Source organism: Leptidea sinapis, chromosome 6 (assembly GCF_905404315.1).
Source record: "Leptidea sinapis chromosome 6, ilLepSina1.1, whole genome shotgun sequence".
NCBI lineage: Eukaryota > Metazoa > Arthropoda > Insecta > Lepidoptera > Pieridae > Leptidea > Leptidea sinapis.
In genome coordinates this window covers 11,012,618-11,037,286 of record NC_066270.1, presented here as the reverse complement: position 1 = coordinate 11,037,286, position 24,669 = coordinate 11,012,618, and the positions used below count along the sequence as shown (strand labels likewise).

At 35.4% G+C, this 24,669-nt stretch overlaps 1 protein-coding gene across 1 annotated transcript in view; it reads right to left on the bottom strand.

Moving 5' to 3' along the window:
• LOC126965197 (fasciclin-1) overlaps positions 1-24,627 on the bottom strand; it is a 130,841-nt gene extending 106,214 nt beyond the window's left edge. The window contains exon 1 of the mRNA XM_050808638.1: positions 24,433-24,627. Within this exon, the coding sequence (XP_050664595.1) occupies positions 24,433-24,540 (108 nt within the window). The 5' untranslated portion in view covers positions 24,541-24,627. The remainder of the gene's footprint in view (positions 1-24,432) is intronic.
• Positions 24,628-24,669: the final 42 nt, after the last annotated feature.

The following is a 24,669-nucleotide window of genomic DNA, read 5'->3' as shown; positions in this document are numbered from 1 at the left end:
TTGGTGGTATACAACAAAGTCATACGCGGTAAAATTGTTTTTTTTTATGGAATAGGAGGACAAACGAGCGTACGGGTCACCTGTTGTTAAGTGATCACCGCCACCCACAATATCTTGCAACACCAGAAGAATCACAGGAGCGTTGCCGGCCTTTAAGGAAGGTATACTTTTTTTGAAGGCACCCATGTCATATCGTCCCGGAAACACCGCACAAGGAAGTTCATTCCACAGCTTTGTAGTACGTGGAAGAATGTTCCTTGAAAACCGCACTGTGGAGGACTGCCACACATCCAGATGGTGGGGATGATATCCTAACTTGTGGCGTGTCGTGCGAAGGTAGAATGCGGCGGCAGGAATCTGGTTAAACAGCTCTTCGCTATATCCAGGCTAACTGCCAGGCCTTCCCCCTTGCTTTCAAAAGCCGCAGCCCATCTATGTGTTAGGTATAACAGGAGATCACCTGCTGACCGACCATGGCGAAAGCCATATTGTAGATCGTTGATCAACTGGTGACCCTCTAGGTATACCAAGAGCAGACGGCTAATTATGCTCTCCATAATTTTGGAGAGCAGGGAGGTAGATTGTTTAAGGATATCACCGCTGAAGATCTCAAAATGATAAATTCAAATTCAAATATCGATAAATCCGAATATAGATAAAAAAAGAAATCTGAAGGTCTCTGACAAACTTATGCATACTTTAAACTAGCTCTATCCGGCATTTTCATTTACGATTAATAATTTTTGTCATTAAGCACCTATTGTGGCTTTTGTATAAAAAGCATATTATGATATTTCAGCCAAAATCTTACATATATAGAGATACAAGAAATATCAGAGAATCATGAAAAATACATCTCCTTTCAAAACCGCAAACTTAAATACCTACTAACTTATGTACACAGAAATGAAAACACGGAACGAGGAAATATAACGTAAAGCCAATGCATACGACTATCGAATTAAAACACACACAAATAGTCTAGATCTGTGAACCTCTGGCTTACGAAGCAAATCTAATAGGAGGAAAAGCTAATAGAGGATCAAAATCAATCAAATGTGAGAGTACAGTAAATAAGAACGGTTTCTTCGTTGGTCGCAATTAAAATCTTGAACACATTTGTCAATGGCTTATGAATCCGATCTCAGATTTTAAATATAATATATATCCTTTTAATTCTAAATTCTAGGATTACTGTAGCAGCCATTTCATCGTCGACCAAACATCCTCTGAAATTAACGCTGTCATTTACGCCGATTGTGAAACGGTACTTTATGGTGAGTGATCCCTCAAGGTGCCCACGTTGGTACGGATATGTCATGTGTAGGTATCGATTCTTTCGACTGTCTCCAGCTTGTGAGGTTTTCTTATCCTGTTTTGTTTAAGTCCATTCATATTAAAAGAACTGAAGATAAAAGAAAGGCTATCATCGACTGTGCAACTACGAATTCTGAAGTTCTTTGGTCACATCTCCAGAAATGAAGGATCGATTGAGCGGTTGATAGTGCAGGGCCAGGTGGAGGGGAAAAGAACGAGAGGACACTCACCCACGCGATGGACGGATCTAAGCAAAGCAGTGACCCAGACACCTGTGGTGGAGTGCTCCCGCTATGCTACAAACCGTCAAAAGTGGAGGAGCATCGCGCGGGAGGCATCAGGTTGCATCATCTTAGCGATCACGACCACTCTGACAAGAGTGATCGATTGAGAAGAAGAATTGTTTAAGTAAGAGGGCATTTTCATGAACGCATTTGGCTGAAAAAGAATGGCGAGAGTGGCTTTGGGACAGCCAGCTGAGTCATTGAACGCCACTTTGTAAGTTCATCAGCTGCATTGCTACCCAATGAATCGCTGTCTCCCTTGCCGTTAATCTGTCACCCCGTTGTTCTGACAACGGTGGCTCTACATTGCAACTCGTTCCAAGGATTGATGAAACTCCTAGATTAACTTTTCGTCGACTAGATTTCGTGTACGTGTCTATGTCCGAGTACCGACTAGCAATGGAACGAAACGGTGCGACCAAAGATGGCGCTGGTGAAAGTGGTACACCACACTTCTTCATTATCGCACCGCATCCATCCTTGCTCTATCCAGTGACTATATGTGAAACTATTACTCATATGCTAAACCATTTTACTCTGAAAAACGAACATTACTGTGATTCTGTATGTTGTTTAAAAAATTATCATTAAACTTTTACTCGAGCGAAGCCGATGACGGCATACTGGTTTTAACTGGATCTAAATCCGATTTCATGTTGCTTGTGGTATGTAAGAGTGAAGCCATAGATAAACATGTACTTTATGCGATGGATAGAGCATTAACTAGCGACCTTAACGGCATGTTATTGCTGTTTTATATTGCATAAAGTTTTTGCTCTTAGACAGGGCTAAAAAAGGGCTCAGGTAACCTATTACAACAAAATTTATGAACGGGTCTCCAGGTTTTACACAGGAATGTACTCTTAAGTATGCCCTGAAGAACAATAAATGCAAACTGCGATAGTCCTATCTTTTTCATTCGTTTTCCGATCAGTAAAAATTTATTAATGGTCTCAACAGAATTTATGATTGCCCACTGTTTAGAATCGCAATTAGGAATCATAAAAATTGTACATAAAATACATACATATTGTTGATAACAAAAGTTTTTCTCTATATGAAAATATTATCGTCCTCAATTTTCTTATGTTTATTGAAGGCCTTTTACTAATTGAAACTAAACACTTAGACACGACATAAATGGAATACTTAAAATATTGTTAATCGTAATAGTACATATGAAAAGATTTATTATAACCTAGGTCCTAAAGAATCATTAAGAGAAAAATTTAAAGAAGTGAACATTTTCACTGTTGCTTCTCAATATATTCTTGATAATGATTTGTATGTTCATAAGCGCATTGAGGAATTTGCTAGAAACTGTGACAATCATAATGTTAACACGAGTAACAAACATAAACTTGTTATGCCTATAATCGGTAGAGTCGAAGTGATACTAGAAGTGTATGTATGTATGATAATATACATCTGTGACCAAATCTAGTCAAATTATAAAGATTATTACTATAACAGATAATTTAGACCTGAAGAATAAACTCTAACAGCTTCTTCTAAACTTCCAAAACACAAAGTCGCGGGCGTAGTTGGTAAAAGATAAAATATTTGTCAACAATTTCTGTTCAAAGAATATACGAACAAGGGAAGCTAAATTAGATATGATCCCGCACAATTTGCATAAATACGCTTTAAAAGAAAATTGTTCACTGGGACAATCTGAGTTTGGGGAAGTTTAATGTATACTTTATTTTAAATATAGGGATTTAATGTTTAGAAGCGAATCACCGAAGGGAAACTTATCACTACTACTAGACCACACTGTCCGACTGTCTATCAGAGGTCTGTAAACGTCTATCAGACGCAATTGCTAAGAACTTTTTTCTATGCTTTAAATACTCTATTAAAGATTCTTAAACAGTGAACGAGTGTTACTACAACACTCTTTTGGATGATGTAATGGTTACTAGGACTGGCTTTTTTAATGTTAGCAGTAAGCTAACTGTTTCAGAATCTTTTATAGAGGAAGGTGGTATTTTATAAAGGTGTAGATAAAGTCTTGTATGCAACTGTTGATAATTAGGTATTAGAAACACTATACTATTATAAACCCACATTCGTGTTTTAATACCCCTTATTACACAACAGTTGCATAAATAACTATTATGCATTAGAAATACTTTACGCATTGAAAGTCTGACACATGGTAAGATCTAACTTGTGTTATTGGTAACAGCGTTCGCATAAGTCAATTTATATTGGTACCAATGCCATAAATATAGAATCACTGATAGCTCAGAGGGCAATGGAGAGAGCTATGCTTGAAATTTCCCAGGGAGATCGAATCAGAAATGAGGAGATGCGGAGGAGAACCAAAGTCAAATTGCGAAACCGAAGTGGTAGTGGGCGAGGAATATAGTTCGACGGACAGAGGTCTGGTAGGGCAGAAAAGTCCTCGAATGGCGACCACGTACCGGAAGACGTAGTGTTGGTAGGCCCCCACAAGATGGACCGACGATTTGGTCAAGATCGCCGGAATACGTTAGAAGAGGGCACCGCAGAAGCGATCGTCGTAGAGATCTTTGGGGGAGGCATTCGTCCAGCAATAGACGTCTTCCGGCTGATGATACTAATAACTGATAGTTTATTAAAAAAGATGAAGCCCATTGACTATCTTGCGCCCATTTTTCTCAGATAAATCATAGAATGGGTGGTAATTATTAACATAAGTGATTTTAAATCCTAATTTGAATAAAAATATATGAATTTGAATCCTTCACGTGAGACTTCAACTCTCACAAAGTTCAAAATTCTGCTGATGTGTACGTATAGGCCCAGATATTGTATAAAATTATCTATTCATTCAGTTTTTTGAAGTGAAATCTTATATAGACGCGTTAAGTACTTTATTTTGTGGGTATTGAATGAATATCTGCGCTCACTCTATGCTAGTAACGCTCGATGGAAATATCGTCTCGAGTTGATTAAGATAGTACCATCAGAGCATAATTTACCAGAATAATTCATACACAGTTATAACTATATAATACTAGCTGATACCCGCGACTTGGTCCACGTACACAAATGACTAAGCACGTAGTACTAATAATAATTTATATATCTTATGACAAAACTTAAGTTCATAAAAAAAATATTTTCAAATTTTAAGTGAATATTAAGTTTATATTTTACCTGCTAATAAAGTAAGAAAGATATAAAAATTATAATTAGTTATTCATTTAAAACTATTCTTTCAATTTGATTACTGAACGACGGGGGACATATCAAAGTAAAAACAAAATTGTTCTTTTTATTAAATTCCGTGCATTTTTATATTTATTTTTACCTTTTAAACCTTCTCTGGACTTCTACAAATAATGCAAATAGACCAAAATTAGCTAAATCAGTCCAGCCCTTCTCGAGTTATAACGAGACTAACGAACCGCGATTAATTTTTATATATATAGATATTGTTATAAATATTATTAGCATTTGGGTAGCTAATGTGGCAGTTTCAGTATGGGTTATGTATGATATGAGAATTCCTCATAGTTTCCAGGTACATAATATAAAAATATAGCTTATATTTTCTTTTATGTAAAAATCGATCAAAATCGATTGGGTGGATTGATTTCACCTTGAAAGAGTAACAGACAAATTTGACATTTATGAAAATAGCATTCATGTTGAATCGATCGAGCTAATTTTAGATAGTTTGAATATATAATATATTTATTTAAGCGCAGGTCCGGTTACATGAAGTATTGCTGTCATCTCTGGTCTGGCGCATCCCAGTATCAGCTCGATCCATTTGACCTCGAATTATCGGGGATCCTGTGCTCTGTGAACGGCTGGATCACTTGGCGTTGCGTAGAGACATTGCTTCATTGTGTGTTTTCTAACGTATTTATCACGGGGAGTGTTCCCTGATGAAAGAGCTGTTTCACCTGATTCCTGCCACCGATTTTCCACCTCCGCACGACATGCCACAAAATAGGATATCATCCCCCCATCTTGTGCCCTTGTGCGGTGTTTCCAGGACTATACGACACGGGTACCTTCAAAAACAGCGCGTTTCCTTAAAGGCTGGCAACGCTCCTGTGAATCTGGTGTTGCAAGAGAATGTGGGCGGCGGTGATCACTTAACACCAGGTGACCCATACGCTCGTTCGTCCTCCTTTTCCATCAAAAAAGGTACTTTAACTGTCATCAAAATGTATTCGAAAGGAATCTGCTCCTCTAAGATTAATTATTGGTCTCCGCAGCGCGGCAACTAATACTACGCCCGTACTCGAGCTAGTCTCGTTTGGTCTCGTGGCGAACAATGTGTGACGTTGACGTGTAAAAAATAATCTATCTAATTATAAAAAAATGAATTGCTCTTCGTTAGTCTCGCAAAAACTCAAGAACGGCTGGACCGATTTGGCTATATTTGGTCTTTAATTATTTGTGGAAGTCCAGAGAAGGCTTAAAATGTGAATAAATATGAAAAATTTCGGAATTAAATAAAAACAAATTTTGTTTTACCCCGTCGTTCAGAAAAGAAATTGAAAGAATAGAAAATTTAATAAGTTATTACAATCTTTTTATCTTTCTAACTTTCTCAGGAGGTAAAACACAAACTTAATTTTAGCTGCATATAGTTGGTAACTACAGTTGGTAACTATGATGGCAATACAACGTTTGCTGGATCAGCTAGTAAATTATAAAAAATAAATAAAAATGCTATAGTTCTTAGGAAGTGCGGTGTCTATTTGTAACATAACCACTCTGACAATCATAACCGCTCTGTCAAAAGCGTATCAACCGAGAAGATCTTTGTATCATAAGACTAAAATTGTGAGCAGTAAAATTTAGAACGGGTAAGACTCTAAGCGTCTTGGGGGCGGGAGCGTATAGTTTTAAAACAAGTACCTATAAATTGTGGACCGCAAAAGGTATGGCATGATTTATCTTTTTTTTATGACAATAAGGGACGAGATAAGATTCTTAAAAGTTATTTTTTTTTATAATCGCTTATAAAACGCTCGTAAAATACCTTTACTTATTTACGGTGTGTGTGGATGATGCAGCTACTGTACTCAATAACTTTTGTATTAATTTAGATTTACTTTTTTGAATTACTCGTGTAAGGCATTGACTATTTGACGTTTGAGTACTTTGTTGCATCACTTTACATGTAATATAATTGAAATGATATGTAAAATGATGAGAATGTAAATTGGCAATAAGTTTCTTGCTACTTCTTTTGATTAGCTCAACCTATTACGAAGTAGCGGTAAATTTAATAAGAAAAAATATTGTTTAAGACATTCATAAGTGTCATTTCAGTGACTTTTTTACATTTGATTTGAGACGAGCAGGAGCAGCTGATGGTAATTGATACGCCCTGCCCATAACATGACTGTACCGCTCAGGATTCTTGTGAAACCCAAAAATTCTGTGCGGCATGACAATTGCAATCGTCTCCTTGAGACATAAGATATTAAGTCTCATTTGTACAGTAATTCCACTAGCTGCGGCGCCCTTCAGACCGTCACACAATAATGCTTACAGATTACGGCTTCGCAAAGCACTTTGCAAAAGGAGCCTCTCACTGATATCTAGAAATCAGTTCGATTAACACGATTTTATATTCAGAATAGTAATTATTTGCATTCATTGGTGCTAACAGAAACGATAAAACAATTAGGCAGTAATTCAATTCTGTAGGTATTACGCGCGCGATTATCACGGTGATGTGACTTCAAATTTGCCTCGTTCCACATGGATACCTTCCACGTAATTAGTGGATAAATTAATGTAGGATAAATAAATCCATTTCATTTTGTAGGGATTTACTGTTCACGTTGTTTGTTCAAATTCAAATATTTTTATTCAAAATGCTATATGATATCACTTTATAATAATAAACAGTAGGAGGCTCCATTGCACAGGATGCTAGCTAGATTATGCGTACCACAACGGCGCCTATTTCTACCGTGAAGCGGTAATGTGTAAACACTACTGTGTTTCGGTCTGAAGGGTGCCGTAGCTAGTGAAATTACTGGGCAAATGAGACTTAACAGCTTATGCCTCGAGGTGACGTGTGCAGTTATAGTGCAACTCAGAATTTTTGGTTTTTTAACAATCCTGACCGGCGCTGCATTGTAATGGGCAGGGCCTATCGATCACCATCTCGTCTCTTATTTTCTTTAAAAAAAAAAAATTATAATAAAGCCGTTTTATTCCGTACTAATCAACAATTAACATTTAAAAAACCAAGAATGTTAAGCTATAAACTATGAAAACTCTCTTAGTTCGGCGTGCTGATTGGCAAAAGCCTCCTCCAATGATTTCCACTCTTTTCTGTTTTGGGCAACTCTTCTCCAGTTAGGTCCTACTGTCAATTTTATTTCATCTTCCCACCTTGCGTGCTGTCTACCTCCTTTTCTTTTGCCATCTCTTGGGTTCCATTCTGTAATTCTTTTGCTCCATTTCCCCACTTTATCTCGCATCATGTATGTCTAATATCACTTATTGAAATTCAAAACCCACCCATTCGAAGTTGTTTGCCTTGGACCTGAGAAGAACGGGTGCAAGAAACACAGCGGACTTCTTTTTGGTCATAAAAAATATGATGCAATGTAATACCGTGCAATAAAACTTATTATTTAATAGCCTGAGGGTGGTCGCTCCATTCCCAATATGTGGTATCCTTAAGAAAGTTATTTATGTTATAGTAATCTTTACCAAACAAAAGTTTTTTACAATTATATATTCTATAAGGTTATGTCTGTTTCTGGTGTTAACATTATGGTTATGACAGTTTCTAGCAAAATCCCTTATGTGCCTATGTAAATACATTACATTATCAAGAATATATTGAGAAGCAACAGTCACTATGTTAATTTCTTTAAATTTTGCTCTCAATGATTCTTCCTTTAATGTCCACCTCCATAATCAAATTCAAATATTTTTATTCAAAATAGGGTATGAAATTGTCCACTCAAATTAAATAAAACTACCACCCGTTCGAAATGCCGAACACCTGAGAAGAACGGACGCAACAAAAACACAAACGCATCCATAAAAGCTAGTCGTAAACGGTTTAAAATTAAATTTAAAAAATCTATGCAAGCGAAGCCGCAGGCGTTTCCCTGTCAATTAGATTAGCATTTAAAAATGATGAATAACTTCCGTAACATTAAAATTTTGTAGTTGTCTTACAAACCTACGTACGACGCCGGAATACTAAAGCAACATCTAGATGACGCATCTACCCGCATCCAATATTAAATTCCACACCAATTGTCACTTGTCACCTCCAAGAATCCAGGAAACATTAACAGGACGTATTTTCCTGACACAAATATTTACGAATCCCACTCGAGAGCTTTTGAATGAAATATTAAAAATACTTTAAATACACACCGCGCTATCGGAGTACGTTATACCTTTTGTAACTTTGCAAAACAATTTTCATCATGCATATTTTCGCCGACGAAATTGTCAGAATGAATTGAATTTTAACGAATATTCAAATTGATGAAGTAAGAATTAAATTTAATAATTGAATCGCTACAATTTACGTCAACACGTTGATAAATGGTAAAATTCAAAGTTGTAATTAAATTATAACGTTTTCTATTGATAAAGGGACCCTTTGTCCTGTGTTAATTAGTTTCGAGGAAGCGGTAACATGAGAAGCAGCGGCACAAGTCAAGTTTTAGGTTGTTAAAGTTACTTTTGAAGCATTCATTTAATTAGTGTTATTAGGTATTTTTAATTATACGTTGAGTATGTATCAAGTGTTATACGTTAATTACTCTGGGGTTAATAAATAAATAGAAAATCAAATTGTATTGACAATTTATGTTAAGTTGATTTTGTGTACTGTTTGATGTTAAATGGTATTTTATCGTCAAGTGCCTTTCCAGAAACTGGAGGTTGTAGAAAGCACAATAATTAATGATGAATAAAAAGAAATTAATAAATGCAATATTAGTGTCGTGTATATCTTCTATGTGAAATTGAATTGATTTTGTAAAAAGTTATATGTACACACTGTGCATTGTTGAAATCGTGTTTTTGTTTGATTAACATATTATTAGAAATATCATAAAAAATATAAATAAAATGTCATATTTTAATACTAAAAGTTCTCAGTTTTCTCATCTGTCGGCAGTCTCTACAAATGTTATTTTTTTATTTATGTAAGATACAGTCGCCTGGTGCTAAGTGATCAATGCCGCCTATGAACTATTATATATCTATAACTTCGACGGTTAAACGTCAGTTTTTAACCTTAATTTTCTGATATTTGATTTGACCTGCAGAGAAAAATGATTGCATAATTTATCAAATCATAAATTTTAGTACAATTTTAAATGAAACTTCTCCGATAAGAATAAACCAAAAAGTATAAGCTTGATTGTCCCTCGTAATTGGACCACAAGGAGATGACCGGATGTAACCGTTTGAGACGGCTGCGCAATTAACAGTTAAATGTATTCCAATCGTATCTAACAAGGGAATATTTAAATGAATATCGTTAAGTTGTAACGCCACAAAAATTCGTTCTCTGGTCGAATCGTATCAAAGTTCCACACAAAACAATAATAATAATTGCAAATACCGAATTCTTATTTACTTGGTATTGGTATACATTACCAGTGGGACGCTCCTTTGCACAGCTAGTGAAATTACTGGGCAAATGAGACTTTACATCCTATGTTTCGAGGTGACGATTGCAGATGCAGTGCCGCTCAGAATTGTTGGGTATTTCAAGAATCCCTGAGCAGCACTGCATTGTAGTGGGCAGCGCGTATCAATTACCATCAGCTGAACGTCCTGCTCGTGTCAACCCTTATTTTCATTAAATAAAAACTCAAAATAATTTACTCATGAAAGTTAAGAAATGAATGAATAAAGGAAGATAATAGACAGAAAAATGAAAAAAAAGTGATAAGAAACTCAGTTCCACTCTCTTTAGTAAATATTTAGAGCTTCATTATTTTACAAGTTGTTTTAAGTATAATCTATGCAAAGTGAATCACTATTATGTAAAATATGCAAGTTTATACTTGAAATAAAAGTAGGCTCTTTTACGGTCTATAATATGAAGTTGCGTCCAGATATAGTTCCGTCTAATTCGTCTTTTTATAAAATTCATTTTCTTTCATATACACATGTATACATATCCTAAGAATCTGTTTTAACATTAGGTACAAGTTATCATCATCATATTAGCCGGAAGACGTCCACTGCTGGATAAATATCTCCACGAGGATCGGTTCTGCGCTGCCCTCATCAAACGTATTCCGGCGATCTTGACCAGATCGTAGGTCCATCTTGTGGGGGTCCTGCCAACACTACTTCTTCCGGTACGTGGACACTATTCAAGGACCTTACTGCCGCAACGGCCATCTGTCCGTTGAAGTATGTGTGAAAATGAGCTTCTTCGTAAGGCCCATAGTTAGCGACCACGTCTGCGTACCGTAAGTAGTCATTGGCAACTGCGGCATTAGTTAAGAACCTTCGTCTTCAGATACTGTAGTATTTGGGACGAGATGATTAACTAACTTCTTTAAAAACTACGATTTCTAAAAAAGTGTCCAAATTCTTTATATTATCTGTTTATTGCTTTAAGATAGCCCAACGAGAACTATCACACGGTTCTAACAAGTTTGAGTAACTCCAAAAAAATAAAATATGAATTTACTTGACAAATTCTGTCAATAGTAAAGAAGATCGAATATATAAGTATCAAAATGATCATTTAAGTACATGACGACCTAGATTCATTTTGGTACTTAATCTTACGTATTAAAATAATTAATATTAAAATAGAATACTGAGTTGTACGGATTGCCGATTACCATAACTAAAGTCTAAAGTTCTAATAATCCCAATGAGATATAATCTTCGTTGATCACCGCGACACCACCAGAGGATTCACAGGAGTATTGCCAGCTTTTAGAAAGGTGTTCGTCCTTTTTTTAAAGTTACGTTTGACGTATAAAATTATTAATAGAATAATGTAAATGAAATAATCTTAGCTATGACAGCTTTGAAACCGTCAAAAAAATTGTGTTTAGAACTAACTTATATCTTGAGCAATTCACGCACACTAATAAACACAAAGTGTCATACAAATCGCGAGTGTAAGACGTGGCTTGTCACGCACACTAAACTAATATTTCTGGCCTATTTTTATCTGTTGTCTAAGAGCAAGTGACTCTATCTAGACTCTATAAATTATCTAAGGAAATAAATATACAACAAAGAGCGGTTGTATTGATGTGATGCGCTTATCATCAAAAATCATTTAAATTCTTTTACGGCCGTTTCCAATATTCAGTCTATCTTCTACTTGATATAAAAATCGTAACTATCGTTGACTTTTCTGTCCCAAAAAACTCATCGACGGTAACTCACCTTATCCCGTACACGCTGTCTGTCAACGACGACGTATAGCTTAGAAGTTTGTATGGATTATACAAATTCACGCGTCTTATCTTATAACTTATCGGGTATATTGGGACAGCTTCAGATTATTGACAGCTAATTACTGACAGCAGAAGGTAGTAATTTATCTCTATCAGTAGATGGTATATTGGGAACGGACCTATATCTACATAATAGAATGATTGTTCTGATGTGATGCGCTTTTAGTCGAAAATCATTTAAATTCTTTCAGACACTTTTAAAATGAACGAAATTTTCACCTGTATTTTCACACGCTCCAGTTCAGTTTTGGTGTCATTTTAACCTGATATTTGAGTCGTCCATTCGTTATACAATTACACGGCAGTTTTAGTGACACCATGAACAATTTCACGGTATTGCTTTTCAGTGTAACGCTTCTTTATTCTTTTAAAACGGTTTCTAATTACCCGCAAATTTTTGTTATATAAATTGTGTTTGAATTTACGTAGGTTTACTGGTCGGTCTTTTGGTTAGTAGGTACGATATTCCGGCCTATTTCCGGATTTAAGTTTTTTTTATGGCTGTAAGGGAGGAGACGAGTAGGTCTTTCAGCTGATGGTAATTGATACGCCCTGCCCATTACAATGCAGTGCCGCTTGGCACTACAATAATGCGCTCGTCACCTTGAGACATAAGATGTTAGGTCTCATGTGCCCAGTATTTTCACTAAATACGGCGCCCTTCAGACCGAAATACAGTAATCTTTACACATTACTGCTTCACGGCAGAAATAGGCGCCGCTGTGGTACCCATAAGCTAGCCGGCATCCTGTGCAAAGGACCCTTCAAGAGGTAATGTGGGGTAAAAAGCCAAATTGGTTAATTTATCTGCTCCCACCATCACAGGCTGAACCTGACCCTGGTTGTTGAGCCCCACTCTTGCACTCCGTTAGCAATTGCAGTGGCATTTCTTTTAGCTCCATGCTCCCTTTTCATGGAAGACTATCGACTACTCTTAGGAAAAGAAGGGCCGAGACGAGCAGACATTAAATAAATGACTGGCGGTTCTTAAAAACTGAATTTCTGAACTGACTGCACTTGTGCCCGTTTCTTTGATGATGCCACAAATTGGGAATGGAGCGACCACCTATCAGGCTATTTAATAATAAATTTTATTCAAACAAAAAAAATCCCGCTTAGATTCTTGAACCTGTTCTTCTGACGGTTTGAGACATTTGCAAATTGATTTGAAATCCTGTTTTCAATAATAATATCTGAATTTGAATTTGGATTTGCCCTAAACATAAGCCTAAATACAGCCATGTTTTTATCAGAAAAGATTTAGCAGATATTACCGATCACCAATTGCCACATCGTGACTTACTGCCTTGGCTTCCATTGGCGTCAAACCTTTCATACACGTTCTCTCATTCTTCATGAGCTGGCCCTAGTTCAATATGTCCTAACCTGGTCGTTGACAATTATCACGTTTTAGTGATCAAACGACCCCAATATGTTCTAGTCAGAAACAGTCACTAACTCTTTATTACTTCTTATCGTTCCCTATTTTCACTGAGATTAATTTACTACTCAAATTTAGTGAGTTTTCTGGAGTGTAAAATTCCGCTAAGATATGTCTTGAATGAATTCGACACGTGTTTCCCATCTACACAAGGCATCATAGGAGATGTTGACTCGCCAAACTCACGAGTCTCGTGCCAGAGTAAATAGGAGTATAATATTTGGATAATTATGGATTTCCGCAAAATAACCCCTAATTGAGTAAATTTTATAAATTTACTAGTACTAGTAGAGATTTAGCTCCAATCCCTAGTAAGTTCTAAAATCATTTATTCAAACAAAACAAATCTTATAACTATACTAGCTGACCCAGCAAACGTTGTATTGCCATATAAAGTAATAAAAAAAATTTTGGGGTGTAAAAAGTAGATGCAACCGATTCTCAGACCTACCAAATTTATCATACTACAATTATTTTAAGTTTTGGTCCATTGCCATCTTGCAACCCTATAGCGGATTTGTGGATGGAACAGAATAATATAAAAATCGCAATACAAAAATAGAGATTGATCGTAAAGGGTTGGAAATTAGGGTTGTATGTATTTTTTAATGTTGTATCATAAAGAAAAAACAAAAAAATACGTCGAAAAAAATAAAAATAAAATTTAGGGGTGGACCACCGTTAGCATTTAGGGGGATGAAAAATAGATAGTAGCCGATTCTCAGACCTACTGAATATGCATATAAAATTTGGTAAAAATCAGTAAAGCCGTTTCGGAGGAGTCAGGTAACTAACATTGTGACACGAGAATTTTATATATAAGATTTACACTACTATGATTACATAAATTTAAAACAATCAACAACAAAAGAATACTGGCAGCATTTCCACGTTAGATAGCTAGGCTGATCCGTAGACCGAAATAGCTGCCAGCGCTTGGGTTTCCAGTAGCCTTATTGAGGCGCCTAGATAGTACATTGTACATTCTCCACGCCTCTGGGCCCCACGGGCTAAGTTTCTCAACACCAAACGGCACAAATATGTAAGACTCAATGAGACTAATATAATTGCTGTCTTCGGCAGTCGAAGCTGTAGCCCCAGCACCAACTGTCGTAACTTGGACATGAGAAAGAGACAAAGTGTCGACGCAAGTCCACATCAGCGAATAATTACATCGTAATTGTATGTCTCCCATTCGCAGAATACCCTACATGTAAAGAAAACAATAATTAAACTCCCAAACAGTAATTTTTTATGTACTATAGTCGAATTCAAGCCATTAGTTTAGGTATATATAACTAAGTACCTCTTAACAAACTCTTAACGAGGAAAACAATTTAAAACTGTTTTCGTCCTCTTAAGAACTTTTCAGTTGTGATAAAAGACGTTAGCGAATAAAGCATTGTTGAGGATCGCCTATTTAAATAATGGATGTTGGCTTTTAATGTGGACGAAATAACACAAAGAGATAACATTATGATACGACGTTTGTTCTGAGCATCAGTGGACAGAGTTGGATTCGATAAATATAAGTCAGTCAAAATGATTTGAGTTTTCTTTGTCTTCCTGTCTTCAATTCGACACGTGCACGAGACTCTCGAGACTTGAGTCTCGTGCCAGATTTTGGCGAGTCAACACGTCCTAAAGATACCTCCTGTAGAGGCGAAACACGTGTCGAATTGTTTAAACACAAATATTGGCGGAATTAACACTAAAGAAAACTCAAATCATTTTGATAATTATGGATTTCCGCAAAGTAACGCCTACTTCAATAAAGTATAAGTCAGATTTTAACTTACTTAGTTACTTACTTTAATAGTTTTTACCTACGACTTCGTTAGCGTGTAATAGTTACTTTGGGCACCATTTTATATTTTTTAATATATTCACTTTACAAACACTACAAAGTGCAAAACATTTTTATAAGTATAGCATTTTTATAAGCTTCCAATTATAGAAAGTTTAATCCCCCTTTTTCACGCCGCTCAAATTTCAAATTTTAAAAACGCCAGAACATATATTTAAACTTTCATGGTGCTATCTTCGATAATGACGAACTTTCATACAAAATTCCACCCCCTATTTCAACCCTGCCAAGCCTTTTATTCGCGATATAAGATAGCCTATGTCCTTTCCCAAGCTATTGTCTATCTCTGAAATAAATTTCATCAAAATCGGTTATATATACATCTGGTGCCATAAAGCCATAAAGCAAAGCTAAAGTAAAGCCAAAAAATATAAATGTATTAACCTATGACATTCATAAGTGTGATTTCTTTGACCTAAATAAATATAGCGATATTGATTTTATAATAATAAGTGTTAGTTTATTATATTAATTGGAAATGTTCCAAAATTATTCGCCCTGTATAATAGTCACTTATTTATAAGTACTATTGATGATGCTTATTGAAGATTGCGTTGACCCTACTTGAATATATTTTAGTAATAATTGTAATATAGTCGTGGTCGCTAACTATGGGGCTGAATAGAAAGCTCATGGTCTCTCGGAGGGCAATGTAGAGGGCTATGCTCGGAGTTTCACTGCGAGATAGTTCGACGGACAGATGGCCGTTGGGGCAGTAAAGTCCTCGAATGGCGACCACGTACCGGAAGTGTTGGTATGAAGACTAGATGGACCGACGATCTGATCAAAATCACCGGAATATGTTGGATGAGGGCAGCCCAGGACCAATCATCGTGAAGATCTTTGGAGTATGCCTTTATCCAGCGGTGTACGTATTCCGGATGATATGAATTAATTAATGAATTAATTGGTAATATATAAAGCAACAGTTAAATTAATTCAAATATGGAAGGTCATTAGCAATTAAATACTTTCATGTTTTTATATTGGATGCATCAACCTTTAGAGCTTGAATTCATTGTTTCTGTGAGAATGCTTCATGAACACGATGGTCGTGATTACTGTCATAATTAGTAATCGATCAAACAATCTACCTACCAGTCACCTGTTAATCACAAATCTATCTTACATATCATCATCAGCCGGGAGACATCCACTGCTAGACAAAGGCCTCCCAGAAGGACCTCCACAACGATCGGTCCCGCGCTGCCCTCATCCAACGTAATCCGACGATCTTGACCAGATCGTTGGTCCATCTTGTGATGGCCTACCAACACTGCATCTTCTGGCACATGGTCGCCATTCGAGGGTATATATCACCATATCTTACATATAGCTTAACTTAATGTTACGTTTTAATTAAGACTCTACAAAAACTCGAAAACACAAAAAGTTTTCTCCTCACCACCAAGTGAATCCAAGTAATGTTCATTGATACCCATTGTTGATTGCCCCATAGACCAGTGGCTAGTGACCCTGTAGAGGTCCCGGGTTCGATTCCCGGTAGGTGCAAGCATTTATATGATAAATATGGATGTTTTTTAGTATTTATGTATGTTAAAGTAGATATAAATATTTTATTGAATACATCGTTGTCTTGTACCCATAGTACAGGCTAGATAATTTGTATAAAAGTATCAATATAAAAAGAAACTTCAGCTTCAAATCTGCAGTCGGTTCTTTGTTGCGATCCACAAACAGAATCAGATAATAAACTCTTAGTATTTCGTTTTCTAATCCATTGTTGAGAATCATTAGTAACCTTTTTATGTCTCTTCCCTGAGATACGGAGAAGTTTAAGGCGAATGGAATTGCGGAAAAAGATTACATAAGTATCACTGTATCAAATACTTTAAAAGATTTCTTGTTATTGTGGCTTTAATGTTAATTGCAAGAAACAAAAATATATTCTTACTATTACATATTACTAGCTTACCCGACAGACGCTGTTCTTTCAATAAAACAAAAAAAGTGTGTGTACTTATGTATGCATGCAAGAAGTTATACTTCTTTGGCCTAACAAAGCAAAAATCATTAAAATGATTTATCCCTTGTGCTATTCTACGTTTTTAGAAAGAATAATTTTGTAAAAATCTTGCAATTGATTATTTAATTATGAATACGGCTGTATGCGCTTGAACCCTTTGCCTGTCCTATTGGACCAAGGAACGGAAAAAAAAAAACGAATGACGCAAACGTCAGAAAATTTTAGGTACCAATTTCACCTTGCTACTTTTGTGTTACAGTGATGCGCGCGCATCTTACACTCATCATTTTTTCATAACGCGCCTAAAGAAGTATAACTTCAAAAAATGATGTAAGTATTAAGGAATAATGTAATTTAATGCCATCAGAAATGTATAATCAAAGTTATTGAGCAAATAATGAAACAAAAATGTATTTCTGATTGATTTTTTAATTAAGTAATAGTAAACAACTTGCTTAGACAGCTTTCCTATTACCGTTTTATATATGCCAATATTTTTAAATTATTAAAATGGATATATTATGTGATCCGAGATAGACATATGCCAACGCTGTTTTTTCTGTAGACCTATATAAGATACCTGCACAAATGGACGTAATTCCAGAAAAACGTTCCAAACCACAATCATGTCGAAATTGAGTTGAGAACACGAAACTGGTCACGTGATTCATATTAACGGACTGACAAAAAATGGCAGCCCTCATGACCAAGTAGCCCAACCCACATGTATGGAATACACTAATATTTTTAAAACGTTTAACACGAATTCCATAAAATGTGATGTTTGTGACTTGGAACGTTTTTCAGGAACTATGTCCAATTAATACATACAAAAACTTAACAAATTATATACTAAAATCTTCCTTGAGAACCACGCTATCCATTGGTCTCAACAGCATGAAAATAGGTGCTGTAGTTTTTGAGTTTATCGCAAACAGACAGACAGACAGACAGATGCGGCAAAAGACTTTGTTTTATAATATGTAGTGATAGGATGAAGACGACCCTATAAATATATTATTAAAAATAGTTTCTATATGTATGTAGGTACCTTATCATATTAAGTATTTTAATATATAAGTATTTATTTTTTAAAAGATTGAATTAAATCAAAACTTACTAACAGAAATTTTCTATTTTCATCTAATGCAATTCACGAATTGGCGGTCCGAGATTGAAATTTAAAGCCATTAGGTTCTTTTCTCATTTCGTTGATGCTGATCTATGGAAAGTTTTGTTGATCTCTTTTTTCAATCCATCCATGGGTTGACGTATTTGTATTTATATAAATGTGACAAAAATTGTTCTCTATAATAGAACCTAAGAGTGATATGTCAACTCTGAAATTCGCACTTTCTACTAGTTGAACATCTCATTCCGTCAGTTTTTCTTATAAAGAATTACAAGAACCTCGAAATAATTCGCGGCATTTAGAAATCATACCGAAAAATCACACTTCGCGAAACATTTAATTGACACCGGTCACTCACTCGAAAAGAATAATAATTTTTATATTTTACATACATTTGAAAAAGGATTTCACTTGAATGTGTTAGAGAAATTAGAAATAACAAAACACAAAAATAACATGTTTACATTGTTGAATGAATAAACAAATTTGGTCCCTTCACCATTGTTACGTAATACGGCACAACAACCAACCAATCTCGTGTAGAGGCGTCCTCAGGAGACAAATATTGGCGGAATTAACACTAACGAAAACTCAAAACATTTGGATAATTATGGATTTCCGCAAAGTAACGCCTACTTCAATATTTTTATTAAACAATCTCCAAATTAAAATATAAACTCAATAAGTTGCGCATTATTAATGATGTAGTGGGTCATCTCACATTTAATATACTATCAAATAAACCCTAAGCCATATAGAGGAAAGACCTTTATTGACGAACAGATAAATACACATACGAAACTGGTCCATATATAGCATAGAATCACTGAAGCAATCCGGTAAACCATAAAAAAAAGTTCCAGGAGATATGGCATGGGTTAAATTAAAAACAAAACGCGCCTGGCCATGCTCCTGTGATTCCTCTGGTGTTAGAGAATGTGGGCAGCGGTGATTACTTAACAACAATTGACGTAGACTCGTTTTTGCTCCTTTCCCATAAAAAAAAACTGAAATAAAATCATTATACCAAGATTTATGAATCACGTGTCATTTTTACGTTAGTTAGCTTAATTGGTAAGAGCGTTGGGGCGTATCCCTAGAGGTGCGTCTTCGAATCGTCAATAGCTTTGGTACAGTTTAATTTTTAAATTTAATTCCAGAAGAAAAATACACGTATTTAAATAGTACACTTTTAAAGGATTACAACGCGTCTAATTTGTATCTGTTTTTACATTAGATTTTTGCGTAAAAGTTAGATTTTTATTTTAGTTAACCCGACGTTTCAAGACCTTTCCAGATCTCGTTTTCTCGGGGGGTAAATGTGTAACACTCGCGTTAATCAAAGAAAATACCAAAATAAACTTAAAAATTACAAATAGATAATAACACCAAATATATATACATTAAACATTAACCCCCTTATTCATAATAGCCTGCTAACTGAAAGCATTGCTAATTCTCACTCTGTCTTCTTCTATTGACCTAAGTCAGAATGAGAAAAAATACTCCTTAGCGGCTGTTTTAAGTTAGCGGACCATTATGAATAAGGGGGTAATAATATGTGAATTGTTTATGATTTCTGATTTACCATTTACTCATCACCACTCACTAAAAGGGTTAAGAATTGTTTATCACAGCCCGGGTGGTCCCATGTTACTCAACCTTTTGTTTTATAATATCACAGCAAGTTGATCGAGACGGTTAAAAGGAGGAAATATGGCCGACGGATCGCCGAGGAATGCTTTCATTACAGTACCTTTATTCATTGGTGACTCACTCGCCTCGCATTAAACAGTAGCCGGTGCCTCTAACAGGATAACCGACATTAGCTCACTAAATCTTATTACAGCGACAAGGGCAATTCTTTATTTTTAGTTCTAACGCACTGCGGAGGCTTTACACAATGCCACATTCGTTTTATATGGATGACGACAACAATAATTATGTCGCTTTCTACACTAAAACTATAAAGAGGTAATAAATGTAATGCTTGTGAGATTGTTATCACCAGGAATTGTTAACACCAGGAACAGATATATACTTATAAAGCTTACTACTCGGCTAAGTCGAGTTAGTAAGTCTTTTGTGGGGCGATATATATGCTTTTACAACAAGATCCCAGAAAATGTTCAAATAACAAAAGTATTACGTTATTCAAAAGAATTTTTAAAAAACGTTTTTGTGGTAAAGGTTACTATAACATAAATGACTTTCTTAATGATACAACAGATTGGGAATGGAGTGACCAGTCAGGCTATTAAATAATAAGTTTAATTGACAATATTACTTTGTAAACATATTTTTTCGATGAAAAAAAAGAGCCCGCTGAGTTTGTTGCGCCCGTTCTTCTCAGGTCTGAGGCTTTCATTTTGGAATGGGTGGTAGTTTTTGACTTTCAATAAGTGATGTCACATCCTATTTTGAATAAAAATATTTGAATTTGAATTTGTAGTTGATCATCGCTAGTTCTAATGCATCTTTTTAAAATTCTGTTACATATAAAAGCCACATCACTACTAATATTATAAATGTGAATGTAAGTTTGTTTGTTACGCTTTTGCGGAAGAGCTACTGAGACGATTTTGATGAATTATGGTACAGCGATAGACTAGAGCTTAGGAAACGATATTGGCTCAATTTTATCCCGGAAAAACAATGGCTCCCGAGGGATTTTTGAAAAATTGAAATTCACGTCGATGAGGTATAACTATACCAATAAAAGGTTTAGTTTGCCATTACAATTTTCCTCGAAATAAGATTCATATAATATGTTGGGAACGGCAACTGCAATAGGACATGCGATAATCTTTAATTCCAAACTTGCTTATTATTTTTAAAAACTCTTTATCTACGCGGACGAAGTCGCGTGTATCAGCTAGTGTTTTATATATGTTTGGAATTAATATTATATAGTATTGAAAAAATTAAAAGGCCTTTTCGTGGTAGTCGGATTTGTAAAGTAAGTTGGAGAAAAACCTTTCTTACTAATGCTGCCTTAACGATGAGAGATATATGATTGTTTTGTATATTATAACTAACTGACCTGGCAAACATTGTTTTGCCATATAAATTATATATGTAAATCTTCCTTGAGCTTCAACGAATCTATTACAAAAGATTTCATTGAGATTGGTCGAATAGTTTAGGAGTTATTAGGGAACATACACACATACATTCTCTTTTATATAGATACTAGCTGATCCAGCAAATGTTGTATTGCCGATATTAAAATCGCGATACAAAAGTAACTGTTGATGGTAGATAGGTGAAAATTTGAAGTTGTATGTATTTTTTAATGCTGACTCATAATCAACCAAATATAAAAAATATGGCAAAAAAAATTAAAAAAAAAATGTGGGGATCACCCTTAACATTTAGGGGGATGAAAAATAGATGTTGTCCGATTCTCAGACCTACCCAATATGCACTCAAAATTTCATGAGAATCGGTCAAGCCGTTTCGGAGGAGTTCAATGTTTAACACCATGACACGAGAATTTTATATATTAGATATATAGATATGTGTAATGTGGCAGCATTGAAACACCAACTAATATGTTTACACTGGGAAATCTGGACGAAGTCGCGGGTAACTAGTGATAAATATATTCGAACTTTATGTTAATAACGTCAAATATCGAGTCAGAATTAGTACTCGAATTAAACTTGCATCGACACTGGCTCCTCATGTCCGGCTTCTTCTGTCTGTGCTAGGGCTGCTTCAACTGCCGAAGACAAATATGTCGATACGACATATTGGTGGCGAATGGTATCGAGACACTTGACCCGTGGAGCCCAGAGGCGTGCAGATATTGCAAAGTACTATCTGCTCGTCCAATAGTGGAAACACAAGCTTAAGCAACTATTTCGGCCAACGGCTCAGCTTCCCAATCCAACTCGAAAACACTGCCAGTATGTTTGGTATATTAAGTATTTTAAATACGAATAAACGTACTTTCTGTCAAAAAAAAATCATACTATAAAAAATAAGGATAAGTTAGGATATCATCCCCACCATCTGGATGTGTGGCGGTCCTCCACAGTGTGGTTTTAAGGAGCTTTCTTTCACGTACTACAAAGCTGTGGAATGAGCTTCCTTGTGCGGTGTTTCCGGGACGATACGTTATGGGTACCTTCAAAAAAAGCGCGTACACCCACCTTAAAGGTAGGCAACGCTCCTGTGATTCCTCTGGTGTTGCAAGAGATTGTGGGCGGCGGTAATCACTTAACAACAGGTGACCCGTACGCTCGTTTGTACTCCTATTCCATAAAAAAAATGTTTTTTCGCCAATTGTTCAGACTTAGTGAAAATAGAATGATAATAGATACGCTACATCCTTTCCCGTATCCTAAATTAATCAGACTCTAGAGAATTGCTTATTTCGTCCGTAAATAATAATATTGACACACTTTTACACAAATTATCTTGCCCCAAACAAGGCATTACCTGTACGATGGGTACAAGACAACGATAGATTTAATACAATATACTTACTTAAACATACATAAATACATATAAACATCCATGACTCGGAAACAAACTTCTATATTCATCATATCAATTATTGCACCTAACGGGATTCGAACCCGGGACCTCTAGCTTAGTAGTCAGGGTCACTAACCATTCGGCTATATGGGTCGTCATGTGTGCCAAGTCTTAACAGCTTCCTTTCCCAACTTAATTTCTCATCTATACTTAAATAAAATCATAATGTACTATATTTGTATCGTTTATTTTTATTTCAAACTATCTGATACCCGCGACTTCGTCCGCGTACACACATGACTAAGCAAAAAGTACTTATAAAAATCTTTATTTTCTAAAACTTTAATTATAATTTATATTAAATGAAGATATCGCCATTTTTTATTTTCTAGCTAAGGGCCAAGTGACTCAGGAATAAAAGTTAGAAGACTTAATAATTAAAATAAATCCGAAAAACAAATATATCCGAGCATTTTCATATTTATTCACCATTTAAACTTCCTTAAGTAATTCAAAACCAAAATTAGCCAAATCGGCCCAGCCCTTCTCAAATTTTTGCGAGACTAACTAACAGCAATTCATTTTTATATAGGTATATAGATTATGGTGCAGAATATTCAATTTGTTATTTTATAGATGCTTTATTTTGTTTAAGGTTTTATTAAAACGTAAATCTATCTAATGAATTAAATGGTAGTATTGACTGTCGTTTTTCCAATAACCTTATATCCATTATTAAATAACGATTCCTTCCTAAGTCGTACTGACGATTAGAAGGTAGGTACGTAGTTGTTAAATGGGTAATAATGAACCTATTTAAAATATAGCCTTCAAAATATTCAAAATTGTGGCGTTAACTACAAAAAATCCATTTGTCGTATCAATAAAGTGCATGATCAAAAATAAAGATTCGAACTGATAATTTTTTTCAGAATGTTAGAGCAAACCAATAAACCTGTGTTTTAATCTATAAACGCATTTTTTGTTAATTAAATTAATGTATTTAATAATCAAGAAAGTACAATATGTTTCATACCAACTAAGTATTTTTATTTGTAACACTTGTAAAATATATATAACCTTAACGGTAACTCGAGAATATAACAATTTGTTTTTATATCATGTTTATGCCTCCAATATTGTCGCTCTACTAAATTTTATTGCATTAATAAAACCTTACTGTAGTACCTACGTTACTTAGCTGATTAACTTATAACTTGGCTAAGCCGATCATAACTTTGACTCTAGATTATAACTGTTTAGTAACGAAACCATTCTAGAAACGAGAATATAACCAGTTTAATGCCTGTTAGGTCGCGCTCTGACATAAACAGCTTCAAAACTCGATAACAAGCAAAACTTTAAATTGACTCAATATTCAATGAATCGTAAGTCTTTTCAAAAAGTTTTCCTTACAAATAATTATCAGACTTCGATGAAAGTGAAAGTTGTGTGAAACTTTTGTACAAATTACCTGAGACAAGTCACCATCCTCCTTCAACTTCTCGGCTATCGTGAGCTTTCTGTCAGCAAAAGCTGTTGACAGCATCACAAATACTAGAAACACATATAGTCCACCCATGTTGTAGATTCACTTAGCACTTAGCACACTCGCGATTATCATTTGTAGAGTTAGGACGAGCGTCGGTATCGAGGCAGCGCGGATAAATGCCGGCTCTACCGGAGGCACTGACGCGTCGACGCAACCGGC